At 46.0% G+C, this 27,443-nt stretch overlaps 3 protein-coding genes across 8 annotated transcripts in view; 1 reads left to right on the top strand and 2 right to left on the bottom strand.

Annotated features, from left to right (window-relative positions):
* Positions 1 to 278: 278 nt before the first annotated feature.
* PTRHD1 (peptidyl-tRNA hydrolase domain containing 1) lies at positions 279 to 3,360 on the bottom strand. The gene is made up of 2 exons (XM_027033322.2): positions 3,087 to 3,360; positions 279 to 620 (listed from the first exon to the last, which is right to left on the bottom strand). The coding sequence occupies exons 1-2, from the start codon at positions 3,336 to 3,338 to the stop codon at positions 450 to 452; spliced, it is 423 nt and encodes a 140-aa protein (XP_026889123.2). The 5' UTR covers positions 3,339 to 3,360; the 3' UTR covers positions 279 to 449.
* Positions 3,338 to 19,940, top strand: CENPO (centromere protein O). 3 transcript variants are annotated; one of them, XM_015087573.3, is made up of 8 exons: positions 3,338 to 3,476; positions 3,715 to 3,816; positions 5,267 to 5,433; positions 11,444 to 11,561; positions 12,247 to 12,506; positions 14,496 to 14,667; positions 15,611 to 15,722; positions 16,864 to 19,940. In XM_015087573.3, the coding sequence occupies exons 2-8, from the start codon at positions 3,786 to 3,788 to the stop codon at positions 16,865 to 16,867; spliced, it is 864 nt and encodes a 287-aa protein (XP_014943059.1). In that variant the 5' UTR covers positions 3,338 to 3,476; positions 3,715 to 3,785; the 3' UTR covers positions 16,868 to 19,940. The 3 variants fall into 3 exon arrangements, with proteins under 3 accessions (XP_014943059.1, XP_014943058.1, XP_053057133.1); XM_015087572.3 differs by having other exon boundaries at positions 15,611 to 15,777; XM_053201158.1 differs by lacking the exon at positions 14,496 to 14,667.
* The window catches only part of ADCY3 (adenylate cyclase 3), a 91,202-nt gene continuing 80,427 nt past the window's right edge, over positions 16,669 to 27,443 (bottom strand). Inside the window, exons 12-22 of one of the 4 annotated variants that reach the window (XM_027033321.2) lie at positions 27,159 to 27,246; positions 26,268 to 26,384; positions 24,263 to 24,384; positions 23,940 to 24,005; positions 22,431 to 22,512; positions 21,429 to 21,587; positions 20,767 to 20,913; positions 20,104 to 20,223; positions 18,996 to 19,119; positions 18,208 to 18,332; positions 16,669 to 17,661 (exon numbers count right to left, since the gene is read on the bottom strand). In XM_027033321.2, the coding sequence (XP_026889122.1) occupies positions 17,479 to 17,661; positions 18,208 to 18,332; positions 18,996 to 19,119; positions 20,104 to 20,223; positions 20,767 to 20,913; positions 21,429 to 21,587; positions 22,431 to 22,512; positions 23,940 to 24,005; positions 24,263 to 24,384; positions 26,268 to 26,384; positions 27,159 to 27,246 (1,333 nt within the window). In that variant the 3' untranslated portion in view covers positions 16,669 to 17,478. Of the gene's footprint in view, positions 17,662 to 18,003; positions 18,333 to 18,995; positions 19,120 to 20,103; positions 20,224 to 20,766; positions 20,914 to 21,428; positions 21,588 to 22,430; positions 22,513 to 23,939; positions 24,006 to 24,262; positions 24,523 to 26,267; positions 26,385 to 27,158; positions 27,247 to 27,443 lie in introns of those variants that run through there. The other 3 variants (XM_027033320.2, XM_053201156.1, XM_027033319.2) reach the window with 3 other exon arrangements.

Raw genomic sequence — 27,443 nt, 5'->3', positions numbered from 1 at the left:
TCTTAACAACATGTAAAGTAATGGTGTATCTTGAAATTGATATTGTCCTAGATTCAATGAATATATCTAGATGTGAATAAGAAATAAAGAATTCAAAGGCAAAATTGAAAACCTGGGTGACTGGAAGAACTCTATTATTCCTAATAAAGAAGGAAGGGCGTTCCCTTGATCCCTGGATAGGAGTCTAACCAAATCTTCTATTTGAGCCATGACCCACGGACAATATTGCTGCTTACCTACTTTCCCCATCTGAACAAATCAAAAATAATTAGAGGAAGTACTTATTAATGACAACTTTAATATGAACATGTGTTTGACCCTCCAGAAACACTCACAGCCTAAAGAGAAGAACGAGTTGCCATTGAAAGGAGTACACGATGCTCAGGGATAGATGGCATGCAGTTTCTGGATCCAGCTGATAAAGATATCAAGGCAACTGATAGCATGAGTCACTTGAACAATCGATACTTCTTCAAATACTGGTTCACTTCTTCTTTGGGGTAGGGACGGAGCGCAATGCAAGTGGCGATATTCTCTGGCTGCTCCAGCCACAGCATGTGGTCAATGTTGCTCTGTTGCAGGGTCTCAGCCAGCTCCTTCAGGGTGCTTTCATCTGCAGCCTACCAGGAGCAGAGCACAGAACACAGATTGAATGGCCCCTTTAGGAAGTGTCAGAAGGCAATGAAAAAAAAAGTGTGTGTGGGGGGGGTGGGTAGGGGGGTTTCCTCCGGACTGAAAAGTGGAGAGCAGCTCCCTCAACGAAGGAGCTGTAGAGCGTGTCTCCAGAAGCAACAGCTTTACTGCCCCACTTGCCATTCACTCTCTGCAGGACCTTAGATAAGCTGCCTGGGAGTAGGAGAGGGACAGGCTTAATATGCTTGTTTCTAAAATGGAGATTTTTCTCTTTCCTCTTGAGATGCTGTATGCGTTGTCAGTAATTATGCTCTCTAGATTTTCTACTTCGCTTCTGGCTGGTGTCCACACAGCTATCCCTAATGCTTCAGCCAGCTGTGATGTTAAGAGTGGACTATGAAAAGATTTCTAACAACACATCACCTCGAGCTCCATCCTCCCCTCCCATCGGACACCCTCCTAAACCTGGAAAGGTTTTCCTTTCGCTGGGACAGTTCCCACTTGTTAGCTCAGAGGGCAAACCATTCTCTAACATCCTTCTCAGATTGTTTCTCTGTCACCACACTGACTCCCATTAATAGGAGGTATTAAAGCTAGCACTCAAAAGGAAGATAGTGTGTTAGGGGCGCCTGGGTGGCTCAGTCAGTTGAGCATCCAACTTCGGCTCAGGTCACGATCTTGTGGTTTGTGAGTTCGAGCCCTGCATAGGGCTCTGTGCTGACAGCTCAGAGCCTGGAGCCTGCTTTAGATTCTGTGTCTCCCTCTCTCTCTGCCCCTCCCCCGCTCATGCTTTCTCTTTCTCTCTCTCTCTCTCTCAAAAAAAAAAAAAAAAAAAAGATAGTGTGTTATTTGGCATAATGTATATTTTTTGCCTGTGAGGGCGGAAGCCATTAAGATAACTAGAGGTTTGTCTTATCAACTAGGAGGATGCAGGGATTGCCACTCTTTAGCTAGAGTCCTCTGGGCACAGCCATGCTGGAGGAGAACTCATGGACTCCCCCCACCCCCACTCCTTCTTCAGCACCACATAGCAGCATAGGACAGTGAGTCAGAGGGAGTCCATTGCTCTGCCACTTAGTGATGGTGCAACCTTTGAGTTTATTTTGAGGGAGAAAGAAAGCATGAGTGGGGGAGGGGTATATAGGGAGAGAGAGAATCTTAAGCACGGCAGGCTCTGTGCTAATAGCTCGGGCTCCATCTCTCTCCAATGTGAGATCATGACCTGAGCCGAAATCAAGAATCGGATGCTCAACCGACAGAGCCACCCAAGCACCTCTCATCAGGTATCTTCTATACTTAAGGGAAGTCGTCTAATCTCTGTGGGCTTCAGATCTCTCATCTGAGAAAAGGGGTAAATAAATATATTATCTGCCTGAACGTGTGGGAGAGGGAGATGTCTGAACCAGATGATTTCTTGAGGTCCTCTTCCTATAAAAAGTCTAAATGAAAAGCTATCTGTTTCTTTTCTGTCTACTCATAGATTCTCAAGACCCTTCCCCCTAGGTTACTGACTGATGTTTTACTACCCAACAGAAATCTTTCTCTTGAAAGACAATCTGCTTTGTCAGCTGGCCATTAAGGGATTATCCCATCTCCGCCCTAGGATTCTAGTTTGTTTATAGTACATTTTATAATGTAAAGTAAAATATGTGTTTAATGTAGAAAACTAAAAAGAATAGAGAAGCATTAGAAAATAACCCAAATCTCACCACCTGCTCAATATGTGGATGTATTTCCTTAGTTTTCCCTTTCAAAATCTGGATCATTTTGTAGTTAGAATATAGTTCGGTTAGCATAACATAATGAGCACTCTTCCATGCCAACTAAATATGCTTCAAAAACCGTGATTTATACTAGCTTTATAATAGCACATTTTAAGCATAAAATTAACCAATCACTAGTGCTGGAAATTTGGTGATTTCCACATTCTTTACTATTATAAAGTGTTCCTATGAATATTCTTGATCTATACAATGCTCTTCGATGCGTCTGGTATCTGGTATCTTCCTAGGTTACACTTCCAGAAGCAGAATTGACAAAGGGAAAAGGTAAGGGTAAGATCTGTTTGGCCGCCTGCAAAACGAACCTTACCTCTATTTTACACCAGCGGTATCTGGTTATTTATGAAGCTAGGTTCAATATATGTACACATTTATTTTTCAAATAATTAGGTGTCATACCCCTCTATTAAGAGGGACGCCGATGAGAGCGGAAGGGGGCGGGAAGTCTTAATAACCCAATGTCCACTCACTCTTCACACAGGCCCCCGTCCCGCCGAAGTAAAGCTCCCGGGGCCATCGCTCAAGTCTCGGCAACCTTCCCAAACCTTACTTAGAAGACTCCTCCCCACTCACGCCACACCTACTCGACCAAGTAAGGCCTCTGCACCAAGACCACACCCACTTCCGGTCCCGACGACTTCGGCACCCCTCCCCCTCCGCCGGGTGCCTCACCTCGAGGACCACCTTGCGCATGCGCCCCAGGTCCCGAAGGTAAGCGGCCGTGTGGGGGTGGTCGCGGTGAATGTGCAAGGCCGCGGTGGCTGCGTGACAAGCCTGCGCTACCATTGCGCCTGCCGGCCAGGAGAATGGAGCCTGCGACAGATCCTTTCGTAACACCAAGTACTGGACTAGGATCTGCGGCTCTGCGCCAGAGGCCGCCATCTTCCGGGCCCACAGAAAGACCGGCCCTACTCCCTGGTGCATGCCGGGATGAGGGAGGGGCCCTGAGCGCAGCCATGTTTTTGTACGGTGGCGGCGCAAAGCACGCTGGGTCCGATTGGTTTGGTTTTGAAGGCGTGGACGGCGGGAACTCCACCTTGGCCTGGGTGAGCGAGAGAAGAGGTAAGGGGAAAAGAAGACCCGGTGGCGGACGAGACCGTGGTCGCGGTGGAAGGCTGAACAGCCTCTTAAAGCCGTGTTGTGGGGCACGCGCGGGGGCAAGTAGACTGCCGGCTAGGACCGGGGAACGGTCAGGGTAGGACGGGTCAGGGAAGGGGAGTCCTAGCAGTGTCACTTGGGGTGTCTCGCGACACCCCAAGTGTGAATAGATGTGACTTTCTTGCCTTTTCTCTTTTACCAGCAAGGACATCTGGGTCCCTATTAAGCCTTGCCTGCACAACTTCGTAGGAAGGCCGGTGGGAAACCGAGGAGATGGAGTGGGCGAATGACAAGTCCAAAGGAGGTATTCAAAGGGTCGCCTTTTCCCCCTTAGTACTGCTGCCAAAGAGGACGCCTAGATCAAAACAACCCTTTCCTCCTCTAACGGATGTGTGACCCGGCCTGCTGGGAGCATTATGGTGAAAGATCCAAACACTGAAGACTGAAAAGGCACAGGCCAGCTAAGATTATTCATTGCAGATGGGAAATTATTTCAGACATTTCTAGGCTCCTGCCCCTTTTTAAACGGATAGGTTGCACTCATAATAATGCTTAGTGTTTATTCGGAGCTACAGTTCTAGTCACTGAGGTCTCATTCCTTTCCAGGATTTTTTTGGGTGGGGTCATTTATGCATTACACCTGTGGAAGGATCGGAGCCAAGCAGTGACTTCGGTGTTGGTTAGACTTGGGCGTGTCCTGGCCCTGCCATTAGAAATAACGTGGCCTTGGGCAAGTTATTTTGCCATTCTCTGCTCTCATTTCATCTGGAAAATGGAGGCAAGTAGTAGCCTTATGGTGATGGTTGTGGAAGGAAAATAAGAACTGAATTATCTTCATGCTTTATTTTTTTTTTAAGCTTATTTATTTTGAGAGCGAGAGCGCGCGCGCGCGAGCATGAGGAGGAGACAAGCGAAGAGGGGAGAGAGAGAGTTCCAAGCAGATTTCACATTGTCAGCACAGAGCCTGACCCAAGGCTTGATCCCACCCTTGAGATCATGACCTGAACTGATATCAAGAGTCGGACACGTAACCGACTCAGCTACCCAGGGGCCCCTTCATGCTTTAATTCTTTACATAATGTGCAAGTAAAACATCTAGCACGGGGTCTTAATGTGTAGGAAATGTGCAGCAAATGCTTTATTGTTAGACTTGATTGGCATTATGAAACTGTGATGGTCCTTAATCTCTTGGGAACTGATATTTGCCTTTGAATTTCTGTCCAACTGTGAACTTGTTTTCCTTTCTAAATCCCAGTAATATTGGTAGACAGTTCCCTTTAGTGTCCTTTTAGTCCTGTGTGAATAATACTTCTCAGAGCTTCAAAACACTTAAGACTCTCTGGATGTCTGAATCCAAAGAGCTATGCATTAGCACTTTGGGGAAACATGCATAAAAGCCAATGTAAAAATCTACATTTTTAATAACAGTGTCTGAGAGAGTCAGTGAATTTGGTGACCCTGTTTTCCCCAGTCCTTATCATAGATAACTGACATGAGTTACATTCAGATTATGCTCACGTTGGACTGTCTTGGTCAGGAACTGCTTGTACATTAGTGCTCAACCTATAAGGCTGCTCATTCTTGATTCTTTTTGTCAGGTCCTCTGGTTTTATAAATCATGGCCAATGTCTAACATTTTAGCTGGTCAAAGTTCTAAGAAGGGAGTTAACCCTCTGTTCATCCCTGAAATTCTTCCTGTGGCCAGAGTCAGAAATCCCTGGATGCTTGTGAAATTGCCTTTTTACTTTCCTCAGGTGTTTTAGCTCACTTGGAAAGACTAGAGACTCAAATGAGCAGATCCTGTAAAAACTTAGAAGACCCACCGAGAGAGACAGCAGAGAGCGATCTTGGGACCAAAATTCATAAACTGAGGTGTCTGCGTGATAAGCTCAGGGCTGAAGTGAAACAGCGTCAAGCCAGAGTGAGTACAGGGGCCATGTTAGCAAGCTTTGCTGGAGCATAAAGAATAAGCATGATCTGGGAATTAACAGTTTGTATAATGGGTTTTACCTGTGATCTTACTGGATTGATTTCAGTCCTTGACCTCTCAAATGATCAGTTCTGTAGAGTCAGCTAATATCAATGTCAACCAATAATTGTTAGGCGTTACTGATAGGCCAGGCAAGTTCTTCATAATAGCCTCTTAACCTGCACTTGTAGACAGGAGCTTGTTACTTCAGTCTCAGCCTGATGGGTCATTGGTATTTTTGTCATTACCTCCATCTTTCCCTTACAGACTTGAAACCTCACAGTGAACTTTGACGCTTCCTTCTCTTCAGTTTTCTCTCTTGGCCAGGATAGGTCAGCAAGACCTGCCAAATTTTCCTTTAGGTTGTCTTTGTGCTTCCAAAGTATTATCCACATATGTTGTAAATATTTACCAGGGGATTGGGATGCCGGGATTATTGGAGTAGTCTGCTCGTTGTTTTCTCTTCGTGTATATCTACTTCTCCAATAAATCTTACACAGCCAGGAAAATGCTTCATAAGACCCTACATTGAATTTTATATAAATGTAAAAAGTGTAAACTTATGTCTGACTTGTTATTTTTGAATGCTGTCTGTGAGATTTATCCATACTGGTGCACATAGTGGTCATTCTTTTTTATTGCTGTGTAGTAATTTCATTTTATGAATATTCCACAATTTATTTGCTTAAGTGTATTGGCGACATTTGGGTTATTTTATTTCACTTCAGGGCTGTGAAACATTCTTGTTCCTGTCTTTTGATGTAAAAATACGTACTTTTCTATCAGGCGTATACTTTGTAGAATTGCTAGGTCATATTTGTCCTCAGTAAATACTGCCAAACAGTTTTTGGAAGTGATTCCACCAATTTTACATTCCCAGCACCTGTGTAAAAGATTTCCATCATTTTGCATATTTACCAGTAGTTGATATTGTCATTTTAAAAAATTTGTCACTCTGCTGAGTGTCACAGTATCTCATGGCGGAGTAATTTGCAATTGCCTGATAACTAATGCTGTTAAGTACCTGTATTGGATACTTGAAAGTCTTCTGTTGTGAAATAGGCTTTTTGAGGCTTCTGCAAAAATTTTATTGCGTTGTGTATCTCTTACTGAATTGTAGAATTGTTTACATATTTTGGATATGAATTCTTTAGTATATGTATTACGAATCTTCTCTTAGACTGTGGCTTGCCTTTTCACCCTAATGGTGTCTTGTGATGAAAAGAAAGTCTTCATTTTAATGAAGGTTGATTTAGGAGTCTAATTTTATACTTAACTGCTCTTGTTTCCTTTTAATAAATCTTTGCCTAACTTGAGATGGTGAAGATGGTCTGTGGTATTTTCTAAAAACTCTATTGTACTTTTTACTTTCAGAACTACAGTCTGTCTGGAATTGATTTTTGTGTATGGGATGAAGTAGAGGTCATACTACTACTTTTGTTTTTCCATGTGAATATCCAGTGCATTTGCTGCCACTTTTTGATGTCCGTTCTTTTCCCGTTGTGTTGTAATGGATCTTTGGGTCCACTGTGGGCCTGTTCTGTTCCATGTGGGTACAAGAGATTTATTTACTGTAAGTTTGGATACCTGTCATATATGTCGTCATCTTCAGAATAATCTCGGCTATTCTTGGCCCTTGAATTTTACATAAATTTGGGAATCAGCTGTCAATTTCCAAAAAACCTATAGTTTTGATTGGGATTGCATTGAATCTATACACGAATTTGGAGAGAATTGAAATATTTTCAATATTGCATTTTCCAGTCAGTGTACATGATGTATCTTTCCATTTATTTAGTTCTTTAATTTCTCTTAGTAATGTGTGCAGTTTTATGTGTAGAGATGTTTATTTTTTTTATTATTTTTTTAATGTTTATTTATTTTTGAGAGAGAGTGCAAGCAGGGGAGGGGTAGAGAGAGAAGGAGACACAGGATCTGAAGCAGGCTCCAGGCCCTGAGCTGTCGGCACAGAGCCTGATGTGGGGCTCAGACTCACAAACCGTGAGATCATGCATGACCTGAGCCAAAGTCGGACGCTTAACCGACTGAGCCACCCATGTGTAGAGGTCTTAAACATCATTCAGTATATTTATCTTTATGTATTTGATTTTTCCTGATGTTAACGTACGTATATGGCAGGGGTCCACAGACTTTCTGTATAAGGCCAGATAGTCATTTTAGGCTTTGTGAGCCACCTGGTCTCTATGGCAACTATTCAGCTCTGCTGTTGTACTGTGAAGTAGCCATAGACAATAACTACGTGCGTGGGTGTGTTCCAGTCAAACCTTATTTACAAAAATAAGTGTCAAGATAGGTTTGACCCACAAGTCCTATTTTAATAGCCCCTGATGTATTATCTTTTAGAAATTTTATTTTCATATTATGTAGAAATATATTTGATTTTTATATATTGACTTTATGACAACTTTGCGAAATCTACATTCTATTTATCTCTCTATTCTTTTGGGATTTCTACATCTGGAATCATGTCATATGCAAACACTAACAGTTTTACTTCTTTCCAATCCTTGTAATTTGTTTTCCTTGCCTTATTCTACTAGCTAAGTTGTTTCCTATATTGTTGAGTAGAAATAATCTTAGGGTCAACCTGTTTGCTCTAAATTTTGTATACATGCTCTTATCAGTTTAAGGAAATGGTCTTCTATGTCTAGCTTGCTCATTTAATTGTGATCAAGTATTGAATTTTATCAAATGTTTTTACTGCATACATTAAGGTGGTTGTATGGCTTTTATTAATGTGGTGATACATATTGATTGGTTTTTGAATGATAATGGCTTACATTTTTAGAATAAACCTAAGTTGGTTTGATGTATTACCTTTCTATATAATGTTGAATTCTATTTGCTAATATTTGCTAATAGGACTTTTACATCTAAATTCTTGAGATTGTCTTGTGCTTTTTTTTTTTTTTTTTTTTTAATGTCCTTTTCGGGTTTTGGCATCAAATTTAACTGGGTCTTATAAAGAGAGTTGATATATTTTCCTCTTTTTCTGTTCATTGGAAAAGTTTACATAAAATTGGTATGGTTTTTCCTTAAATATTTGTAAAGAACTACCTGGTAAAACTTTGGGCCTCCTTTGTGGGAAGGTTTTAAGTTTCTGATTCAATTTCTTTGATTAATATAAAGCTTTTATATTTCCTGTTTCCCTTTGGGTCATCTTTGGTAAATTGCATTTCATTTAAAGTTGTTTGAACCTTCTTGTTTTTGTTTTTATTTTTGTTTGTTTTGTTTTATTTTTGTTTTTTTAATTTTTATTAATAATTTATTTTTTAATTTACATCCAACTTAGCATATGGTGCAACAATGATTTCAGGAGTAGATTCCTCAATGCCCCTTACCCATTTAGCCCATCCCACCCTCCCACAACCCCTCCAGCAACCCTCTGTTTGTTCTCTATATTTAAGAGTCTCTTATGTTTTGTCCCCCTTCCTGTTTTTTTGTTTTTTTTTTTACTTTTTAATGTTTATTTGAGAGGGAGAGAGAGAGAGGCAGAATGTGAGTGGGGGAGGGGCAGAGAGAGGGAGACACAGAATCCGAAGCGGGCTCTGGGCTGTCAGCACAGAGCCTGATGTGGGGCTTGAACTCACGAACTGTGAGATCATGACCTGAGCCGAAGTTGGACACTTAACCGACTGAGCCATCCCGGCACCCTCCCCTCCCCCGTTTTTATATTATTTTTGCTTCCCTTCTCTTATGTGCATCTGTTTTGTATCTTAAAGTCCTCATATGAGTGAAGTCATGTGATATTTGTGTTTCTCCGACTGACTGATTTCACTTAGCATTAACACCCTCTAGTTCTATCCATGTAGTTGCAAATGGCAAGATTTCATTTTTTTTGATTGCCAGGTAATACTCCATTGTATATATATACCACATCTTCTTTATCCATTCATCCGTCCTTGGACATTTGGCTCTTTCCATACTTTGGCTATCGTCGATAGTGCTGCTATAAACATTGGGGTGCATGCGCCCCTTCGAAACAGCACACCTGTATCCCTTGGGTAAATACCTAGTAGTGCAATTGCTGGGTCGTAGGGTAGTTCTATTTTTAGTTTTTTGAGGAACCTACATACTGTTTTCCAGAGTGACTGCACCAGTTTGCATTCTCACCAGCAGTGCAAAAGAGATCCTCTTTCTTCACATCCTCACCAACATCTGTTGTTGCCTTTGTTGTTAATGTTAGCCATTCTGACAGGTGGTATCTCATTGTGGTTTTGATTTGTATTTCCCTGATGATGAGTGATGTTGAGCGTTTTTTCCTGTGTGGGTTGGCCATCTGGATGTCTTCTTTGGAGAAGTGTCTATTCATGTTTGCCCGTCTTCACTGGATTATTTTTTGGGTGTTGAGTTTGATAAGTTCTTTATAGATTTTGGATACTCTTATCTGATATGTCATTTGCAAATATCTTCTCCCATTCCATCAGTTACCTTTTAGTTTTGCTGATTATTTCCTTTGCTGTGCAGAAGCTTTTTATTTTGATGAGGTCCTGATCAGTTTTGCTTTTGTTTCCCTTGCCTCTGGAGATATGTTGAGGAAGAAGTTGCTGTGGCCAAGATCAAAGAGGTTTTTGCCTGCTTTCTCCTCGAGGATTTTGATGGCTTCCTGTCTTACATTGAGGTCTTTCATCCATTTTGAGTTTATTTTTGTGTCTGGTATAAGAAAGTGGTCCAGGTTCACTCTTCTGCATGTCGCTGTCCAGTTTTCCCAGCACCATTTGCTGAAGAGACTGCCTTTATTCCATTGAATCTTCTTTCTTGCTTTGTCAAAGATTAGTTGGCCATACGTCTGTGGGTCCATTTCTGGGTTCTCTATTCTGTTCCATTGATCTGAGTGTCTGTTTTTGTGCCATAAAGTTGTTTGAAGCTTCTTAAACAACTATCTTGTGAATAGGATTGATCAGTAGCATTGTCTCAGTTTTTAATCTGATTGGTAATTTGTGATCACTCTTCTCTTTTTCTCTCCTTGATCAGTCTTGTTATCAGTTTTGTATCAGTTTTATTAAAGAACCAACTTTTGGCATTATTGATTTTTCTCTTTTACACATTTGTGTTGCATTTTCATTGATATTTTCTCATAATTCACTATACCCTTCCTTCTATTCTTTAGATTTAAGTTGCTTTTTAGCTTCCTGAGATGAATACTTACTGATTTTTTTTTTTTTTTAGTCTTTCTTTTCCCCTTTTTGTTTGTGAGGTTATAAATTTTTCACTAAGCCCAGTGTCTTGGTCAAATATGGGCTGTTGGAACAAAAATACCATAAACTGGGTGACCTGTCAACAACACACATTTCTCACAGTTCTAGAGCCTGGGAAGTCCAAGATTATGGACCCGGCAGATTCAATGTCTGATGAGGACCTACTTCCTCATTGATGGTAGTCTTCTCACTGTAGTTGAAGTGCTAGAAGTGTAGTTTACATGCTGGAAGGGGTGAGCTAGCTCTCTGGGGTCTCTTACAAGGGCACTAATCTCATTCATGAAGGCTCCAATATTGTGACCTAATCACCAGCCAGAGGCGCTGCCTCCAAATACCATCACATCGGGCATTAGGTTTCAGCATATGAATTTTGAGGGATACAAACATTCAGTGCCTGTCACGTGGCTTTAACTGTATCCCGCAAGCTGTGGTAGGTCATGTTTTCATTGCTTTGCTACCCTGTGCTTACCCTAGACTTGCTTTACACCCTTTTCTTTTTCTTCTCACAATATTCTCCATTCCTATCAAAGTCCTGATTCTTCTTTGGGCCAGCACAGTTGCTACTCTGATTTCTAGCACAGTGACCCACAAAATTTTTCCTTTCTTGTGGATTCATAGCACTAATGGGTCACTGTAGCATAATACACTTATTACATAATAAAAAATACTCTGCATTTATGTGAGGGCAAGGACCCTGTGCTATGCCCCTTTGCACCCAGTTTGATTTGCTGCATATTTTGCAGATTAAAGCATCTACTGCCAATGCAGAACCTGACCAAACATTGGAGATCAGTGAGCAAGAAGCTGTGGGAGGAAAAGAGGAAAATATGAAAGCCATTTTGCAGGCATATCGTTTTACAGGTATAATTTATTTTCTGACCTGTTTCAGTCTGAGTCTCTTGTCTCTAGTGCATTGGTTTGCTAGATATATTATTAGTCCTGGACTTATTTCATGAGCATGGATTTTGCCTTCTTCAGCCTATACACACAAAGCTGGCATACTGTTTGTGGGCATCTTCACCTACAAAATCGGCCACTTTTTGCAGAAGATTGGTTGGTGGCCAGCTTAGATTATTCATTTTAGCTCTCGTGTGTGTTGGACCCTGTGGTAGAACTGCCTTTGCTGCTGGCTGGCTTGATATCACTGGTCAAGTTGTTTCAACCTAGTAAGTCTCTGTTTTCCTACTATAATGGGGATTTATCCTGCCCATTATCTATGGCATAAGAGGATTGTGGAAGGAACTGCACTATCATACATTATTTGACACTCAGAAAAAGGAGTAACATGAAAATTTCTAAATCTCTTCTTCCATAATTTGATATAAGGATGTTTTATCTTTTCCACCATCTTCCATGGTTTTAACAACTCAAATGTGAAGTGAGGCAGCGTCAGAATAAAGAGTCTATTATGTTCATTCAACAAACATTTGATTGTTCGTTCAACAAACATATTGTGTGTATGAGGCAGTGCTGAAGTGATTGCACAGCCGAGAAAGAAACTACCTTTGCTGACATGTGTTGACAGGTATCAACTTGTTTGCTTCAGGGCTCAGTGGGAAACGGACCAGCCGAGGGGTCTGTGTCTGCATCAGCACTGCTTTTGAGGGAAATTTGCTGGATTCCTATTTTGTCGACCTTGTCATACAGAAGCCACTTCGGATACATCACCATTCAGTTCCAGTCTTCATTCCCCTAGAGGAGATATCTGCAAAATACTTACAGACTAATATTCAGCACTTCCTGTTCTGTCTCTGCGAATACCTAAATGCTTACGCTGGGAGGAAGTACCAGGCAGATCAACTTCAGGTATCTGTCTGGGATCTTATATAGGATTTTATTAGCCCAGAATAGGCTCAAAAGGTGAAAAAAGGTGGGGGGCAAGTTATTTTTTATATTTTACCTTATTTTAATTTTTTTATTTTAGAGAGAATGCTCAAGTAGAGGATTGGGCAGAGGGAGAGAGAGAAAGAATATCTTAAGCAAGCTCCACACTCAGCACAGAGCCCATGTGGGTCTCTATCCCATGACCCTGGGATCATGACCTACTGAGCCACCCAGGCACTCCTCTTTTGTATTTAAAATGCTTTATAATTCTGAGCCAGAAGTTTGACCATTGTCCTTCTGATGCGTGTTTCTTATTTATATACAAGTTATTTTCCACCTTGTTCCCCTTTTGAAATTCTGGATGCTGTTGAAGCATGGATGCTGGTTAAGGGATTTTTCACTCCCGAATGGTAGTCGTCAAGCTTTTATACTTGACCCTTTCTTCCCTTCACCAAGTACAGTCATACCTCATTTTATTGTACCTCTCTTTATTGCACTGGGCAGATATTGTGTTTTTCTACAGATTGAAGGTTTGTGGCGACCTTGTGTTAAGCAAGCCTATTTGTGCCATTTCTCCAATAGCATTTGCTCATTTTGTGTCTCTGTGTCACATTTTGTTAATTCTCTCAATACTTCAAACTTCTTCATTATTTGTTATGGTGATCTGATCAGTGATTATGATTCACTAAATGTTCAGATGATGGTTAGCATTTTTTTATTTTTACTTATTTATTTATTTTATTTTTTCAACGTTTATTTATTTTTGGGACAGAGAGAGACAGAGCATGAACGGGGGAGGGGCAGAGAGAGAGGGAGACACAGAATCGGAAACAGGCTCCAGGCTCCGAGCCATCAGCCCAGAGCCTGACGCGGGGCTCGAACTCCCGGACCGCGAGATCGTGACCTGGCTAAGTCGGATGCTTAACCGACTGCGCCACCCAGGCGCCCCAACATTTTTTAGTAATAAAGTGTTTTTTAATTAAGATCTGCATATTGGCAGGGGGGTGCCTGGGTGGCTCAGCTGGTTAAGCGACCGACTCTTGATCTCAGCTCAGGTCATGATCTCACAGTTTGTGAGATCAAGGCCCATGTTGGGCTCGGTACTGATAGTGTGGAGCTTGCTTAGGATTCTCTCTGCCCCTCCCTCTCTCTCAATTTTTCTCTCAAAATAGATAAATTTAAAAAGATATGTACATTGGTTTTTTAGACATAACGCTATTGTGTACTTAATAGGCTACAGTATGGTATAAACATAACTGTCCTGGGAAACCAAGCAATTCATTTGACTTGCTTCATTGCAGCAGTCTGGAACTGAACCCACAGTATCTCTGAGGAATGCTTATACAGTTTCTGTACTGTTAATTCAGCAGGGATTTATAGAGTACTTACTCTGTACCAAGTGTCTTGCTGAATCTTAGGTATAGTTGCAAAGCAGAGTAATACATAGAGGAATACTGTCCATCTTTGCCTGAACTCTGGCCTACCTTCTTGGGGTTGCATTGGAGCTAGGGTTGGGTGAGAAAAAAAGTGCTTTTAAGTAGACAGGAAATGAATACAGATAAGGAATATATGACTTTTAGAAGCTGTGTTCCACCCATGCATTTAGAATGACTCTGAAGCTCTTAGTTGTCAGTTAAACTTACACTGATAACGTGGACACAGACACAAAGGATCTTAGCCAACTGTATGAAGACAATGAAATTCTTGGCAGAAATTGTATCTCCCTTACGCCCCCAACCCCCAGCCGTTTATTTAGTGTTTTCTGCAGGTCTTTCTAGGATGCCACTAACTCTTCACATCTTTATCATTAGTCCTTTTTACAGGCTTTTCTCTTTTGTTTAGTTCTCTGAAATTTGATTAATGGGCCCTATATTTGTAGACATGTTTGTTTGAAGTGTCACAACCACTCACTGCCTTTGGAACTGTAGTCATCATACATTGTGTCTCTCTTCTGACCCCCACAACCCTTAGAGAGACTTTGCAGCCTTTCTGGCTGGGCCCTTGCAGAGAAACTCGCTGTGCAACTTGCTGTCGTTTACTTACAAAGTGGAGCCACAGGGTCGGTCTTTCCCATTTTGTGCTAGACTGCTGTATAAGGACCTCACGACAACCCTTCCAACTGACGTCACCATTACGTACCAAGGTGAGAGGAAGGATGCCTCAGTGAAGAGATTACAATGTGCTCAGTGTTACTCAGGTTGAATGAGACGGTAAAATAGGTAGATTACATCAGTTGGACCTTTGGAGACCCGTTCTTCTGTTAATCTACCAGAAATTTACTCAGTAAAATACAAAGAATATTTTTCTTTTTTTTAAATATATTTTTTAATGTGTATTTTTGAGAGAGAGAGAGATTGAGAGTGAGTGATCTGAAGCAGGCTCTGTGCTGACAGCAGAGAGCCTGATGGGGGGATTGAACTCAGGAACTGGAAGATCATGACCTGAGTGGAAGTCAGACGCTTAACTGACCGAGCCACCCAGGTGTCCCAAATGTTTTCCTTCTTTCTACCAGTTTTTCTCTCCTTTTTGTGGGTAGTAGACATAATTTACCCTTGTTCCCTCTCCTTTGTTCCATCCAAGTCTGCTAATGCTCCTCCAGTTTAAGATTTGTTTTCTTTGGAGACCCCTCCTGAAGAGAGACCGCTCATGAGGCTGTCAGAGGGTCACTTGTGATGAAGAGAGCCAAAAGACTCATTTCACTAAGAAGCCAAGTAGACGAGTGTATATGTCGCTCTCTAGAGACCCTTCTCTGGATGGGAATTTTTTAGGGCTGGCTGAGAGAGCTTTATGATACAGTTTTATAGTTAAATATACCATCATAATGTGACATGGGCAATAATGAAAAATAGGAAAAAATATTTTTAGGAGGTGGAAAATTTGAAGCTGCCGCAGATTTCACACCATAGATTTTAGGCTTCCTTCTGGGCAGGGTCTGTTCGGGTCTCAAAACTTCATTGGTCCAATAAAGGGCAGCCTCTTTCCTCCAGACCAAAAGAAAAAAAAAAGTTACGTGGGTCCAGAACACCAGTGATCCAGGTTCAGGTTCCCCCAGTTGCACTAAATGAGATTGATTTAATTTATTTTAGGGACGGACGCCTCGTCCACTTCATGGGAAGAACAGCGAGCATCCCATGAAAATCTGTTTTTTACGAAGCCCCTGCATCAAGTGTTTACTTCGTTTGCAAGAAACGGAGAAAGGTTGGATATGAGCCTGGTCTCCTAGAATATTATTTTCACTGGGAACATGTCAAAAGTGAGTAAAGTAATACTGTGCACAGTCCCAGGTGTGGTCCTGGGAACTGAAAACTATTGAAAGACTCAGAGCCCTTGCCTAGGGACCATCCTTGTAATGAGAACATTCATCTCATCATGATGGTAAGGGGCAAGTTTGGACAATTGAGGTATTGATTTGATCATATATTTTAGCTGAAAATCAGAATGTGTGTGGGGCAGAAGGCATTTTGTGAAAGAGGGAGTATGTACCATTCAACTGAAGGGTAGCTTTTATGAAAGCTTTAATTCTGCCTCGTTTTCCTGAGTCTTTTGAAAATAAAGTTTTTACAACATTCTGGGTTCCTGAATGACAGTTAAGGAAAACGTGTTTGATCCTTAGATTGAAGCAGTGTATTCTAGGCCCGTTTCATAAAGAATATGGTGTGAGAACATACTGTGGATAATCAGGGCTCTATGTGGCAAATGCTTTGTTTTCTAAAACACGTCAGTTGAATTGTTAGGTCAGCTATAAAAAAGCACGATCAGAAGTCTGCTCAAACTCAGCGGTTACAAAGGGAAGCAGACCTCCCTCATCTGTCTTCTGCAAGCTCTCCCATGCTGCACAGGCCTGATAGGAGTCCTGACCCCCCTTCCTGCCCCAGAGCTGCAGCCAGGTCTCTACCGTGGTCACTCTTTGGACCCGAGGACCAGGAAGTAACCTATGTGTGTGGGAGCACAGGGGACTCGTAGAGCCAGCTCGGCCCACCATTAGAAGGAAGCAGCTTGAGAGTAAGAGAGATGTCTTAGTTCAGGCTCTTGCCTTCTAGGCATGTGGTAAGGATGAGTGGTGAGAGTTAGCAAAGCACTTAGCACTTTTCAGATGATTGGTATTAACAGTTTTCACAGTGATCACATTCAAGTTGAATAAAGCTTTTAATAAAACAGTCTTCTTTATCAATACCTGTAAATTCTCTTTTAAAGCAGTAGCAAAGGCGACTGTAGCAAGAGCTCAAGAGGCAAGGCAATATTGGAAAGTGTTTAACAGAAAGTTAAAAATATAAATGTAGAAGATCTGTTTATATATTTTTCTCTCAGAAATAAATTCCCTTTCCCTCCCTCCCACCAGGTAAAAGGAAATATTGCACTTTCTGCTCTCATGACTAAGGTGGCAGGGGTTCCAGAAGAACCTTTCAAGATTATCAGGAACATCAGCATGAGGGCCGGTTCACCTAGCCCGGACCATATGGAGACCAGCCGCTCTCCAGCCTGAAAGAGGCCTTCCACGTGCACGCCAGGGAGAGCAGCTGGCCGCTCGGTTGTCGAGTCCTGCCAGGTCCTCGTCCGAAGCACAGCTCTCCCACCTGTGCTCCCAGCCCCGCAGCAAAGGCAGCTCTGTCCCACCTCGGATACGTTCCCGCTCACAGTGGCCGTGGCCTCTCTGGGGGAAGGAGGGCTGGTCAGACCCGGGCTCTGGAAGGATTGTTCCAGTACTATGCCTAAGACCCCTACTCTCTGAGGAAGCTGCAGGCACGCTGAGGAATAGTATGGCCACCCTCCGAGCTCACGTATCCATGAACAAATGAAGGCTTGAGATTTTTAAACCTAAAGTCTATGTGAGTGTGCACTTCCAACAGTTTGGGCAGGTTGGGGCTTGGTCATTTGTCCTTTCCCAAGGCCTTTCTTTGATTCCAAAAAACAGATTCTCCCCTCCCATTTGGACTGTTGTGGGGCTCGCGGCCATTCAGGAGTTGTCCACCACCTGGTGGGGCAGGGTGACCGAGGAGCCGTTAGGGAAGACAGCTGGCTTCTCCCGCCCCTTCAAGAAAAAGGTTAGCAGCTCCCCCTTCCCTTTCACAAAGATGGGCCCTCGCCTCACAAAGCGGAAGCCGTACTCCCGAAGGATGGCTTGTGTTTCTTCCACCACCTGTGGAGGGAGAACATAGCGTGAGCTCAGCTGCCCAGAGGGTGTCCACATGTGGCCCACAGGCCCCAATCAGCCTGCCTGGAGTGTTGCTCTCCAGAACTGTTGGGCTAAGCCCCTTATCTGCATGCCAACAGGCACAGAGTGGACAGTGGCAGGATGCGGGGTTGCCTAGGGCCTTTCCCTCTCCCAGTGACCGTGCTCCCTGTCCCCAGAATCACTCTGTTTTGTCTCTTCTCCCCACTCTGGCGCTTTCTTGCCATGCGGGTGGCTTCAGGGTATTGGCTGTTGGCACAAGATGTAGTTCATTCCAAGAGGCAGGACAGCCTTACCAGAAACTTAAATCTAAATTTTGGAAATGGGGTCGAAGTATTCCCTCCCTTCTCCTGAGGCATCCCTTTCCACCCTTGCCTTTAATCTTCCAAAAACACCAACTTGATAACCTGGGCCAACAGAAAGGAGGCAGTAGCATGTGGCAAAGCACCCCCTATTCTGACTTTGTGCCCGGTCCCTGGGTCTGAGCACATGCTCGGCTCTCGCTGGACATACCTGAATGTTACCCATGACCCCTGTGGACTCCATCCTGCTGGCTACGTTGACCGTATTGCCCCAGATGTCATAATGTGGTTTCCGGGCTCCAATGACCCCAGCCAGTACCCCTCCTTTGTTCATGCCTGGTGTAGAAGCATAAAATTAAGCACAGCCACATGTCACATTTTGTCATCATCCCATCTCAGAAGCCCTCAACTCCTCCCCCAGAGAAGTTACCACCCGACCCCAACCACAGAGCTCCTAAATCTGTAACATTACTCCTGAAGCTTGTCTCTAAGCCACCAGAGGGCAGGCATGTCTCCTGTTTATCCTGTCCTTGGCAAATGTCAGCTGTCCCCAGTATGCTAACTAATGTATGCAGTGTGGAAGTTGACAGTTGCAACACATATCTGGTACTTCCAAGTGTCTTGTGACCTCACCCAGGAGTGAGGATCCCACCCCTACCCCCAATAAGGGCAGCAGGTGACATTAACTCCTAACAGGCTGGACAGAGGCAGCAAAGGCCTGGGCAGGCACACAGGACTGCTTGGGGAAATATCCTGACTTCCCAGCCGGACTCCTCAGGCATGCTTTTCACGGTCAACAGTACAGGACAGACAGCTAACCATCATTTTGTCAGATGTGTGGTCTGAACATCTGGAAGAGATCCCTGAGGTCCCAAAGCTGTGACCATGTGGCCTTCCTCGACCTAAATGCCTCAGGGCTAAGTCCTCTTCCCTCCTGATGTGCTGAGTCCCTTGTGTCAGAGGAACACATCGAGGAGCAGACAAGCCTGAAGCCCTTACCTATGCGCAGCATGAAGTTGTTGAAGGACTGGTTGTTGATGTTGGTGAGTGTGTCCTTCATGGCCAGAGCGAAGTCAGCCAGGTCAGCCAGGTGCTGCCAGCGCTCCCGGTCAGACTTTTCCTCCTGCGCCAAGGAGCGGCCGTGAGGGCAGCAGGAGCCAGCGTGGGCACCTTCCTCCCCTTCACGGTATTATTGAGGTGAGTTCTTACAGCTACATGTTAAAGGCCTTATTCTCCACTTCCTCCCACAGACAAGTCCATGACCTCTGCCTCTGTGTGTCACTGACGCTTCACCTGGGTCCCTTTGGATCCAGGGCAAAGCCCGGGCGGTGGTGGGGAAGACACGTCCTGTCAAGTCACTTCCTGTCTGCCATGTAGCAGATCAGTCCTGCCTCATCACCGCCTTGCCCGAACCTGGTCTTATAATTTTGAGATAGCTGTCCTCACTTTGATTCCTGAGCTAGATTATAAGCACTGGAAGGTCATGAACCATCTTAGATGCATTTCTTTAGCCTCAGCCATAGAATGGAGATGGTAGCAACACTTACATAGTATAGGACAGTTGTAAGACAAAACAGGATGATCACAGTGTAGGAAGAGCTCTTGGGACCAGGGCCCCCACAGCTCCTCTCCTCCCCTGGAACGAGCTAGCTAAATGGCTAGGTCCACAGGTCTGATTCAACAAGAGGACAGGCCGACGCCAGCCGGTGAGCTCTGAAGACCCCTCTTCTAATAAAACTGCTTCCAATCTGGATGTCGTCATTGTTACATAATTGTGTGGATGGTTTCTACTCCCTGGTTCTTTCCAAAGTATAGAACACGAAGGGAGCATGGCCACAGTTGAAGCAGCTTACACCTGGGCTAAGCTGTGCAGCAATGGAGGGGTTGTGTGTCCTATTTCTCTGCTCATTAAACTTTGCCAATAAACCTGATTTTAAATTTGCATTGCATGGTGCTGGCGGTGCATGTGTCCCTTTGGCACAACCGGTACCCGGGAACGTCAGCTACCCTCGTAACTTCCCGTTTCACACGTGCTGGGTGCGGGCCGCTGCTTTCTTGCCTTGGAGGCAGAGCCCCATCTCCTCCAGCCACAGAGGTGGTTAGCTACCTTGTTGGAGTTGGCGAAGCCATTGGTGTTGACATCCGGGGTGACTCCTGAAGCTGCCATATAGGTGCTGCCGATGGTTTTGATCTTGGTGATGACCCGGAACTTAGGATTGTCCAGGAGCTGAGGCCAGTATTAAAGAAGAAATGTCAGTCAATGGGGATAAATGAGCCAACTAAGTGACAGGTGTGCCTGTTTACAACAACCCCACAAGACAGCCCAGAGATGGTTTCCTGAAGTCTGATCAAGTCTGCCGCTTATCAGCCATGTGATCTCAGGCAAACTTCCCGATGAGCCTCAGTTTCTAGGACCTTAACGTGGGACAAAACTGCCAGTCCCCTAGGGTGATTGAGCATATATGTAAAAGCATTTTCCTTGGTGTACGAGTTACCTAATTTTACTGGATCTGAATTTGAGGGTGGGGAGAATCCGAGGGGCCTCAGGATCTTGTTTTAGCTAGTCGTACCATGAATTTGCAGGCGATTTCCCAGGCTCCTGCCTGCCCACTCAGACCCACCAGGCAGCAGGAGCTCCTACGTTAATGGGGAGGGGCTCAGCCAGAAAAATGGAGCAGCTAGGGTAGGGTAACGACAGCTTCTGACTTCTGCAGCCTGTCCTGGGATGTGATCCAGAGTGAGCTGGCTTAGGGGCAGGACGGGGACTCACAGAATCAAAATCTGAGATGATCTCGTTGAGGAAGCGCAAACACTCGATGCCACCATTATTGATGCTCTCCTCTGTGTAGAAGTCGGCGAAGTTGGGCAGGGAGGCAAACATGACTCCGATCTCATCGTAAGACTGGCTGTACAGCTCCTAAAAAGAGGCAGGCCCGAGCGCTCAAGGAAATGCTGATGGAACGGTGTGCCACAGAAATGACGATCTCCCGTGATTGGTGTACTCAGCTTTTTGGATACCTCCCAGGTTATCCCAACTTTGAGCTGTAAGGAGGTAGACTGTCACGACTTTGAACAAGAGTTTTTCTGGTCTCTGGAACAGCCCTAGCTTTGAGCAAGTGGGTGGGATGGAATTGGGAAGTGAGACAGAAGAACCCTTCTACGTGAGGGGATGGCAGCTGACAGGGGAGCTCTAGCCAAGGCCTCGGCGGAAACGGGGCCTTCCGGGGATGTGTGGCCCACAGGTTGGAGCGCTCTCTACCGAGCGCCTGTGAATTTCCCTCTTGCTTATGATGCAGCTGCAGCTTGGGCGTAGCCCTGCCTGGAACGGTGCCAGCTCCTGAGAAGACCTTGGGCCCAGAGGGGCTCCCTGACAGAAAGCCAGACGACACACAGCCTTACGGCTGCGAGCTATCGCACGGGGCCACCCCTCACCTCATCTCTTTTCTTGGACCCCAGGAAATGGCGTGCCACGTGCTCAGGCAACATGTTGGTGACCAAGGCCTCATTCCAGCGCCGCATCTCGTAGACGCGTTCCTTCTGGTCATGGACCTCAATCTTCCACAAGAACAGTGTCCGTGCCAATTTTTCCACCTGTGGACAGGCACAGGCAAGGTGTGTGCTTCAGCTGACCATTTGATGGAAAGATGAAGCGGGAATTTGGATGCAGGGGTTCCACGTGGGAAAACCGGAAGGAAGGTGGCTAAATGACAAGAGAAAGAAGCCCCGGAGAGACCCACCTACTCACAAAGGCCACCCTGCAGCTGTAGTGAGGATTCCAGCCTCACTGTGGTTATGCAGAGCTCCCAGAGGCCTTCTGGAGATGCGGGGCCTTCTGGGACCTAATTCTAGCTACAGGTCCGTCTTGGCCTGGGGGACGTGGGCAGCAATGGAGATCTAGCCCAGCGGGGCGTCCCCATTTCCAGCAGGCTCCATTAGGCCAAGAAGTGCCTCGGGAAGGCTGTACTTTCCCTCGCCAGCCACCGGGGGGCACCTGGGCTAACATGGAGCTACTTCACTCTCTCCCTCTCTGCTTATTTTTTTTCCTTTTAACCAAACAAAACTTCATCAGCTTCTTTCCCTTTCTCTTCTGGCTCCATGCGTGTCAGTGACCCCTAGAACCAGGGTGAGTGAAAATCCAGGAGCCCTTAGCCTAAGAAACAGATTTTCTCCAAGCTTTTATGCCTCCACTGTATGCTTCCTTCAGCATGTTGGAGGAAGTCAGAGGAAAGAGGTAACGAACTGTTCTCCTTGTATTGCAAGGGAGGAAACCAGAAAAAGGAGGGGGTGATGGTTTGGCCAGGGCCACATGCCAAGTTGGGTAAGGGAAACCAGCACTCCTGAGGAGCCGGGGTTCTTAGATCCCGAGACTGCTCTTTTAAGAAACCCTGACGGATTGTGCACAAAGACGGGAGAGGAGGGTGTGTGGGCACTCACGTGGCGCGAGAAGTAGTAAAAGCTCAGCATCATGATGAAGATCATCACTGTCATGGAGTACTTAGAAGGCACCAGGGGCAGCCTGTGGGACAGACAGTAATTCATCCACCCCTGCTGCCATCTTGGAAGGCAGCTTCACTCCCTCCAACTGGGCTGTGCCCTTCCCATCACCCTGAGCTCCAGAAACTTCTCCCAGCTCCTTAAGCACCTTCATATCAAGCCTGGACTCAAAGGTAAATAAATCTTAATCACTGGGCTCCTAATAGGCAGCCCTGCGGGGCAGCTCCTGGAATCCACACCAGGGCCACTCCCTCGATGTTTTAGTAAACACTGCAACTGATTGATAATAGAAGTAGGTGCAACCATGGAAGCCTCTGGAGAAAGGCGAGATGAGCATCAGAGTGATGGAACTAAGGCACCGTTTTATCATGCTGCTTTATAACTTCACGTTTTTGTACGGCGCTAACAGTTTTCATTACCACATAGTAGCCTACTGCATGAGTAGGTCACAATTTGTATACCCATTTGCTGTTGATGGGATCTGGGTTGGCTTCACCTGCTTTGGACGTGTGTGTGTGTGTGTGTGTGTGTGTAGCTATGATGAACACGACCGGACGTTTCTGCCCACACGTCCTGGGATGTACAGATGTGCATGGGTTTCTGTAAGGAACGTACGGAACAGCAGAATTGCCGGGTCATAGGTCTATTTGCAACCTCACTAAATAACTCCAAATGGTTTTCTAAAACGGTTGTAGCAATTTATACTCCCATCAGGAGCGTGTGTGTTACCATCGTACTGGATATTACCAGACTTCTTAACTCTTGAGAAACGGGTAGGTGTGTAGTGGTATTTCGTCCTGGTCCTAATTTTCATTTCCTTGATTACGTGAGTGCCTTTCATTTATTAGTGGCCATTTAGATTTCTTCTTTTGTGAAGGGTCTATTCAGTTCTTCTACCCTAATTCTGTTAGGTATTTTTTTTTTAACTTAAAAGTCTAGTCAAGGCACTGAATCATAAAATTCTAAAACTTTAGCGCTAGAAGGGACCCTGGAGAACTTCTAGTCCACTATCCTCTTCAAGTTGTGAAACGGACTCGAACGATGGCCTGCCTGCGGCCCCTGAGAGGACTCCTGCAGCTGGGGAAGAATCCATGCCTTCTAGATCAAGTGCGGTGCTCTTTCCCTCCTCCTCAAATGCAGCTATCACATCCATTTGGCCGTCTGTTGCCTCTCCCCTCACCTGAGCCCGGCCTCCACCCGACCCCCCACACCACACTGCCGCTGCTCTCCCGGCTCGCTCTCTGACCCGGATAGGCCACAACGGCCAGGTCCGTACCCGGGTCATTCCACCTCTGCTCCAGCCCTCCTACCCCTCCTACAGAAACACATGCTGCTCTAACAAATCTCCCACAGCGTGTGCCTTTGAAGGGGTGAGATCATGGCCTTCTCTTGTCTCTAGACGAAAGGGAGACTAAATGCAGAACGAACGGGGAAAGCAGTTGCCCTTACCTGTCAGTGCCGTTGAGCCCGGGGGTGGAAAGTACCTGCATCTTCTCGAAGGCGACCGCAGGAAAGCTGTTGGACAGATAATCGCACACTCAGGCCCCACCTGAGTACAAGAGGCTGATGCCCAGAAGCTGAACACGGAGGCAGCCGCGATCTTCCACTCATCGAGAATGGAAAGGATCTCAGAGGCGTATCTGTGAGAAGCCACGAACCCCGATTCCCATCCAAGCCTCGAAGGAGCCCAAGGCCCATGACCCTGAAGTGGAGACTTGGGCGGCGGGGGGAGGAAGGAGACAAAACAGACCCCTAAAGAGGCCTCATCTTACTCATGTTCCTGGAAACGTTTGCGGTCATATTCATCAAAGATGGGGCGCCAGGCGTAGATGTTGATGACGGCCACAGCACCCGTGACAAGCAGCATGAGTGTGAGCTTCACCATGTGGCTGACCTGCACCAGCATGATGGTGGCGATGAGGGACAGCACAGCGACATAGCTGTAATACTTGGGGTTCTCTACGCAGCCATCCTCTGCCTCCGTCCCTGCGGTGCTGTTGACGGGGCCTGTGTGGTACTGCAGGCAGCTAAGCTGGAGGGCAGGCCCGGGGTGGCAGGGGGAGAACACAGGGTACAGGGGGACAGCAGACACTGGTGAGAGAGGGCTGTGCACGGCAGTGTCCTTTCAGCTGCCACTTCCCACAGCTCCCTCAGAAACACTGACAGATGGGAAAACTTACCAAGGAATGATACAAAGGCCACTAGTTCCTACTAAGAGCTTAACCGTCTCTCATTTGCCGTCTATGAAAATTCCAGTATTTTTGCTATTGCCACCTTTGTATAGAAAACTCAGAGAGGCTGGACTTGCACAAAACAGCACAATGAGCAAGTGGTAAAGCCAGAGCCAGGAGTCCAGTATTTCAGTTTCAAATACAAATGCTCTTGCCCACACCACACTGTTGCTTGAGGGGTGGGGGGCTCCCCCACAGCGTCACCGCGATGGCAGCCAGTCTCCGCGCAAACACTTCCGTTTCTCAAGTCCTGCTGCCGAGCACATGGAGTCAAGGGAAAGTGCACCCATAAACTGAATCCAACCCACTTTCTGTAACTTGCAACCGCTGGTGCTCATCTGCCTTTGGGGAAGTTCTCAGCACGTGAAAAGTTTTCCTATACCTCCCTGGTCTTGCACCCCTCCATTGGCAACGGGCTCTCCCGCTGTCCATGACCCGGCACCAGGCTCCAGGTGGGTTCAGACATGCTAGGGGCCTGGGGCTTCTCTTCCCTGCGCTCGCGCATCGTGCGACCAGGGGCGTGTTAGGCTCTGGAGCCCCCAGCTTCTCATTCTAGTTGGACTTTGGCTCAGTTGGCCCTAGGGATTTTTCACCTCTACTACCACCAGATTCAGTCTCCATGGTGAGGTTTTGTTTTGTTTTTTTTTCCCTGTGCTTCAATTTTTAAAGAAAATAAAGCAAGTGCTATAAGATTTATTTGGAAAATGTAGGACTTTTTAAGAGTGTATATAATACTGCCAAAATTGTCGGGAGCCGTGACGAATGACAAGAAAGTCAACGACCGCTCCAAGCTGCCAATGCTCAGCAAATGACTGGCGGCTCTGAGTCAATAGATCGGGGTTTCCAACTGCTGTCCCCTCTCCCCAGGAAAGCATCTGGCTGCCCCCTTGGGACCTGCCGCTTCTCCGTGAATTGAGGAGAGCAGAGAAGAGGATCTGTCTGCCCCAAGCCATTTGGGCTCTAGGAAGGTCTGGCAACGTTCAAATGGACGAAGGCCAAACAGGAGAGCTCCTTTAGCGGAATGGGCTTACCTGCCCCCTAGATACCCCTTAGATACCTGGCTTTCACCACACTGTAGGGAACACTTCAGATATGCAGAACGCATACAAGTACTGTGCCCCTTGAGCAGCGAGATAGGGAGTTTCTTCACAGGGTTGGGGTTTAGACCTGCTCAGTCCTTTACTCTGCCACTTACTGGCCGTGTGACCTAAAACAAGTGAATTAACCTCTCTGAGCCTCGAGGCTGTAGGCAATGGTACCAACATCTCTTGGGACTGTTAGATTAAATGAGTCAACATCCAACACAGGATCTGGAGCATGGTGTCGGGCTCCTGCACTCTGGGAGAGCACGGAGCTGGGGGCAACAGGTCAGTCTCAGGTTTCCGGGGTAGAAGACGCCCTCCATTTGGCCAAGATAATCTGTTTAGGAAACTCAGCCATGTCTAGTTGGGAGGACCGGTTGACAAACTGCTCATGCTGGCCAATACAGAAGCCTTTCTCCACTGAGAGAAGGGGTGTCCCTTCTACAGCGACAGCTGGAGCTCACCATGTCCACAACGTTTGCCATAACCAGAATGAAGATGGCTAACATGGCCCAGGTGTTTCTGGCCCAGCGGGTCCGGTCGATCCAAGTCGAGAAGGCCACGAGCTTCTTAGGAAAGGCCTAGAAGAATGGAATTTCAGGGGCCATGAGCCTTTGACAGTCTTCTCTCCTGTAAATACAGCTGCTAATGACCCTTTGCCTGTGAGTCAACCAAAAACTGACCGGCAGACCTGAGGAGGTGGTGCAGGAACCTGATGCTCTGTATCAGTCCCACTGGAGGGGTCTGTGATACAGCGGGGCCTCCAGATACCAAAGCCCTTTCTGGAGCAGACACGGAGACCAGCCCAGGAGGCTGTGGGCAGTGCCAGCAGCAGCAGCCCGCTCCGTAAGTCCAAGCGGCAAGGCCACGTCAGGGAACAATGTTCGGGGCCGGCCATCTTTGCCTGGCTGCTCCTGCCTTTCCTGGGTCGGTGTGCCCTAAGTCCTGCAAATGACCCGGCAAGTCACCTGCCAGACCCCCTTCCCTAAAACACTGTTTTTCTCTGGTCATTCTGATCCCAGACTCTGCATGGGACCCCGGTGCTTACAGGAGAACGTCTCAGTCCCTTTGTCTGGCTTTCGCTGCATGTCACAATCGGGACCAACCCCCTTCCGGCGGGGCCTCCGCTGCTTTTCTACGCAGGTCCCCGTTTATCCGGACTCTGGCTTACACACCCCTGCTTGCTCAGCTGGAGCGAATGAATGACCGGTGTGGGACAAATGAATGAATGGATCAATGCCTGCACCATCCTAATAAAGGCAGCGTATCTGTCAGGATCTGACGGGATGCAGAACTCCGTCGATGCCACCTGCACTTGCAGAAGGTTTCGGAGTCAAAGGGGAAGCGGCTCTTACCCGGGGAAAGATGGCGGCCAGCGAGCAGACCGTCAGGATCAGAAGGAGAACCTCCCCGACCACAAAGGTCATGTAATTTGTCATCAGCCTGTGAAGGGGAGACGACAATGAGAGAGGGGAGCAGATGGGTCAGTGAGATCAGGTGAAGGGCCAGGAGAGAAGAGGAGGAGGGAGAGGGCAGGCCCTTCCATGCCGGCACCTGAAACGTTCACGGAGCCCTGCCTCCTGTTGTGGAGACGGGACGGAGGCCCTGAGTGCAGGGCCTGGGCATGTGCAGCCCTCCCC

The sequence above is a fragment of the Acinonyx jubatus genome, chromosome A3, assembly GCF_027475565.1.
Source record: "Acinonyx jubatus isolate Ajub_Pintada_27869175 chromosome A3, VMU_Ajub_asm_v1.0, whole genome shotgun sequence".
NCBI lineage: Eukaryota > Metazoa > Chordata > Mammalia > Carnivora > Felidae > Acinonyx > Acinonyx jubatus.
This window is presented reverse-complemented; position numbering and strand designations above follow the sequence as displayed.

Bases quoted from the DNA above. Each gene is read 5' to 3' on its own strand.
- PTRHD1 (XM_027033322.2), bottom strand. From the start codon at position 3,338: ATGCACCAGGGAGTAGGGCCGGTCTTTCTGTGGGCCCGGAAGATGGCG. The intron at 621-3,086 runs GTGAGGCACCCG...TGCTCCTGGTAG, and splicing joins TGCGCAAGGTGGTCCTCGAG to GCTGCAGATGAAAGCACCCT.
- CENPO (XM_015087572.3), top strand. From the start codon at position 3,786: ATGGAGTGGGCGAATGACAAGTCCAAAGGAG. The intron at 11,562-12,246 runs GTATAATTTATT...TGTTTGCTTCAG, and splicing joins GCAGGCATATCGTTTTACAG to GGCTCAGTGGGAAACGGACC. The intron at 12,507-14,495 runs GTATCTGTCTGG...CACAACCCTTAG, and splicing joins ACCAGGCAGATCAACTTCAG to AGAGACTTTGCAGCCTTTCT.